At 43.7% G+C, this 5,000-nt stretch overlaps 1 protein-coding gene across 1 annotated transcript in view; it reads left to right on the top strand.

The window, feature by feature from the left end:
- The window catches only part of LOC123759587 (protein turtle homolog A), a 67,968-nt gene that overhangs the window by 45,612 nt on the left and 17,356 nt on the right, over positions 1-5,000 (top strand). Inside the window, exons 8-10 of the mRNA XM_069317313.1 lie at positions 1,439-1,598; positions 3,737-3,845; positions 4,011-4,195. Coding sequence (XP_069173414.1) covers positions 1,439-1,598; positions 3,737-3,845; positions 4,011-4,195 — 454 coding nt within the window. The remainder of the gene's footprint in view (positions 1-1,438; positions 1,599-3,736; positions 3,846-4,010; positions 4,196-5,000) is intronic.

Below are 5,000 nucleotides of genomic sequence, written 5' to 3'. Positions count from 1 at the left end.
AATGCAGAACAGAACCCAGTGAAGAACAGAGGTGCCATAGGCACAATCAGAGAACACTGTATAAACATCAGAGGTCCACGGTTGTTCAACGTCCTCCCAGCGAGTATAAGAAATATTGCCGGAACAACCGTGGACATCTTCAAGAGAAAACTGGATAGTTTTCTTCAAGAAGTGCCGCACCAACTGGGCTGTGGTGGATATGTGGGCCTGCGGACCGCTCCAAGCAACAGCTTATATCAAGCAGAGAGAGAGAGAGAGAGAGAGAGAGAGAGAGAGAGAGAGAGAGAGAGAGAGAGAGAGAGAGAGAGAGAGAGGGGGAGGGAGGGAGATGGTAGGAGAAGGTGGTAGACGTTTCGTAGCGTCTCAAGTGACGTTGTAAAAACATCTTGTGACCTTGCTTAGCATAGACTGAACAATTGCATCCTTACCACCACTGTACATAAAGGCACTCTGAAATAAGACCCGCGCTCACCCTTCCAGTGACAGAGCACAGGTTATGTCCCAGCAGTTGAGAGTTGGGACACTGTGAGAAAGAGAAGTGTGAATATTATTACAAGACTAATTATATGCAAGATCTCAGAGTTGAACGCTGCCACCACTCCTCATTATTACCATTAATATGATAATTACTGTACTTAAATGTTGTCCTGAGCCTGAGCAGGAAGATCAACAACATGAAACAAAGGGACTTAGATAATTATTTGATAATATTCCAAATAACCTTTAATATAGAATATATTAATACAAATTTATAGTTTTTTCCTAATCTAGACTACCGTTGCTGGCATTGGTGTGGAATTATTAGTAATTAAAACTTAAAGAAACAATTGCCTTGCTCCGACCAGATGAAGCACTTCCTGGAAACAACCTTGGTGTTCCCTTCACGACACTAAACATTTATTTAAAGAATTACACAGACATACAATTAAACTCCGCCCCTCTGACCACGCCCCCTGCCATCCCAAAGTCCAATCACCAGGGGGCCGCTAACCCAATTGGCCTACGTAGGGGTACATAGGCCCAACCACAACAGCCACTCAAATTCCCACAAGAAGTTGAAGACTTGGACATGATTTGTCATCTGGCAACCTGTCATAAACACACACACTGAGGGGGACGGAGCCAGAGGCTGCGGCCTGGAGGCCACATTCACGAAGCAGTTACGCAAGTACTTACGAACGTGTAAATCTTTCCTCAATCTCCGACTTTGTTTACATTTATTAAACAGTTTACAAGCATGAAAACTTGCCAGTCAACTGTTGTTATTGTTATAAACAGCCTCCTGGTGCTTCGGAGCTCATTAACCGTTTAACAATAGTAAACAAAGCCGCCAAAGATTGAGAAAAGATGTACAGGTTCGTAAGTGCTTGCGTAACTGCTTCGTGAATCTTGCTCCTGGTCTTGACGACTGCGTTATGTTGCTGCTCCTGCCCCACAGGGCGTGCCCCTGCAGAAGAACGTGACGGAGCGCATGCAGGTGAGCCGGGACACCCTGGTCCTGCAGGGCGTGACGCGAGGCTCCACGGGCGCCTACACCTGCGCCGCCGCCAACACGGAGGGCGCCCGCACCTCTAGTGCTCTCCATCTGGCTGTCAAGTGTGAGTATACCAACACACGAGTTTACTGTTAACACACCAGTATACCAACACACGAGTTTACTGTTAACACAGCAGTATACTAACACAGTAGTTTACTGTTAACACAGCAGTATACCAACACAGTAGTTTACTGTTAACACAGCAGTATACCAACACAGTAGTTTACTGTTAACACAGCAGTATACCAACACAGTAGTTTACTGTTAACACAGCAGTATACTAACACACGAGTTTACTGTTAACACAGCAGTATACCAACACACGAGTTTACTGACAGCAGTATACTAACACGGGAGTTTACTGTTAACACAGCAGTACATTAACATAGGAGTTTACTAACAGCAGTATACTAACACAGGAAGTTTACTAACAGCAGTATACTAACACATGAGTTTACTAACAGCAGTATACTAACACAGCAGTTTACTAACAGCAGTATACTAACACAGAAGTTTACTAACAGCAGTATACTAACACAGGAAGTTTACTAACAGCAGTATACTAACACAGGAGTTTACTAACAGCAGTATACTAACAGAAGTTTACTAACACAAGAACACACAAACATATGAACACAGTATAAGAAGAGAGGAGTATACTAACACTCCTGTTACTAACACTTAGTATACTCATGTGTTAATGTACACATGAGTATACTAAGACATGAGTATACTAAAACAGTAGTATATTAACACAGTTTACTATCACTCAAGTATATCACAGGAATTTACAAGCACAAAAGTATTTAACTATACACAGGAGTATACTTATGCAAGAATAGATACGTTCAGAGGTATACTAATACAGCTGTAGGCTAATACTGAAGTATACTAACACATGCATTACAAAACATGAGTATACTAGCATAGGAGTATACTAACAATATCCTAACACAGCATAGTAATACATGAGTATACTAACACAGGAGTATATTAATACAGGAGTGTATTAATAAGGGAGTATACTAATAAAGGAGTATACTAATTCAAGGTTATTTCAGTAGTTGGTTAACATATCCAGGAAACTTTATTTCTTATTGGACACGACACATTATCTCACATGAACTCAAAATCCCATCACCACTATCACCCATTATCATCCATCACCACTATCACCCATTATCATCCATCACAACCACCCATCACAACCCCCCCATCAACCATCAACCATCACCACCACCCATCACAACCAACCATCAACCATCACCATCACCTACCATCACAACCACCCATCACAACCAACCATCAACCATCATCCTCTACCAAAATTCACTGCTTCAAACTGTTACCATTCCCAGCTTGAAGTGACTGACAAGAGCATAAAGACTTGTACGACCACAACAAGCACAATTTTCCGTCATTTTACTTAGAAACATAACAAAGGTGTTTGCATACATAATTGACTATGCGACACGGACAATTGCATTCGATGACGCAGCAACATGTGTTGCAAGTCCTGCAATACGCAATACACTCGTCAACTCCTGGGAATTGGGTTACAGTATTTTTCCCAAAATTTCAGGCTCAGTTTCCATTTTTTCCCTGTGTCCTATATTTTTTTTTTTCGAAAAAATAGTGAAGATGGAGATACATGGACAGGTGTCATGGACAGGATATTTTTTTTTATATCCTCAATATATTTTTTTGTATATCTGAATATTTTTGGATAAAAAAATAATTTTTTAATATAGAACCCGATCATAAGAAATATTTAAAAATCTAGGCAATTATTTAGTGATTATGACAAAATAAAAACTATAATAACGTTTGTCACTAAGTTGTCAAGCTACCTGTAGTGGTCGTTAGAGCAGCTGCCTCGCCTCGAGCAGGGCCGTGGTTCGATCCCCGAGGGTCAAAGTGTTTGGGCACCATTACTTCACTCATTTTTTCATGTTCCAGCTTCTTGTCCTCATATCTCACCTCCTTGCCCTCATATCCCAGTTTATTGTCATATCCCAACTCCTTGTCCTCATTATATATCTACATAAACAATGCCGCTATTAATGCCCCTACAATTCAACCTCATTAATGTCCCTACAATTCTACCCCATTAATTATGCCCCTACAAAGGTACCCCCATTAATTATGTCCCTACAAAGGTACCCCCCTTAATGCTCCACTACTCTTGCCGTGCTGCAGTTCCACCCACGTGCGTCGAGGGTCAACAGACTGTGTACGGCGCCGCCAGACACGAGCAGCTTCACGTGCCCTGCCTGGTGCACGCCTACCCGGACCCCGTGGCCTTCCGGTGAGTCTTATCCGGATCTTGTGGCCTTCCGGTGAGTTTTATCCGGACTCTGTGGCTCTCTGGTGAGTCTCAAAGAATGGTGTCAGGTTGAACTGAGTTATCATAGCTCAAATATCAATTGATTTTGTTTTTCCGAGCGAGAATTGACGTGTTGTGATTGGACAGATGGGCTGTGAACACGTCGACGGGGGTGGTGGACGTGGCCCTCAACCTGTCTCGGAGCGTGGGCAACACCTCAGTGGTCACCTACACCCCACAGACCCACCACGACTTCGGTCACCTCCTCTGCTGGGCCATCAACGACATCGGCTCCCAGCTCGAGCCCTGTGTCTTCCATGTTATACCGGCAGGTGAGTCCTGCCCTGGAAACACAAACCGTAACTGCCTCTATTTTCCGCTTGTTACAACTTGTAATAAAGTTGTTACATCTTGGCTTAACGTGTTTATGACGTATTACAACGGAGTTACAACTTGCTATATTGGTTGTTATAACTGGTTAGGAAGTGTTAAAACTTGTTCGAACGTTGTACCAACGTCGTAGTTTCGGTGTGTGTTTGGCGGGTGTACACCCGTCTGCACCCTTATTCCACTTCGCTACACCCTCACCCTGCCCACTACACCCTGGCGGGCGGGGTGTGAGTCTGACGGAACACTGTACGAGTTTTACAATGTTGAAAAGCACACTTCAGTGGACATAAACCAATTATTTTAGTCAAGCGTCTTCATAGGGAACAACACTGCATAACAGCACACTGGAGCGCGCTATCCAAAAAACACCTTCAAAGAAAAACCACCTTCGAAAAACAGCGTAAATTATCTCCTGGTGGGAGTTTTATGGTCCATTCTCGGGAACTTGTTCTTGTTAGTTGAAAAGAAATGAATACAGGTCGCTCTTACAGCGAGGCGGCATGTAACCAGACCACATTTTTTGTATTAGAGTAGGGGGTGGGACCTGCTGCATGGGTTACAGCTTCTCCCTGTAACAACCTACCCTGGCTTTGCGCCCTGGAGAGGCCACTCCAGACCGACAACCAGAGAGCAACTGCGTCCACACGAGTTCCCGCGTGTCTGTCTGTCTCTGTCTGTCTCTGTCTCTCTCTGTCTCTCTCTGTCTCTCTCTCTCTCTCTCTCTCTCTCTCTCTCTCTCTCTCTCTC

The sequence above is a fragment of the Procambarus clarkii genome, chromosome 8 (genome assembly GCF_040958095.1).
Source record: "Procambarus clarkii isolate CNS0578487 chromosome 8, FALCON_Pclarkii_2.0, whole genome shotgun sequence".
Lineage (NCBI taxonomy): Eukaryota > Metazoa > Arthropoda > Malacostraca > Decapoda > Cambaridae > Procambarus > Procambarus clarkii.
The sequence above is the reverse complement of the archived record's forward strand: the minus strand, read 5'-3'. Positions and strand labels throughout refer to the sequence as shown.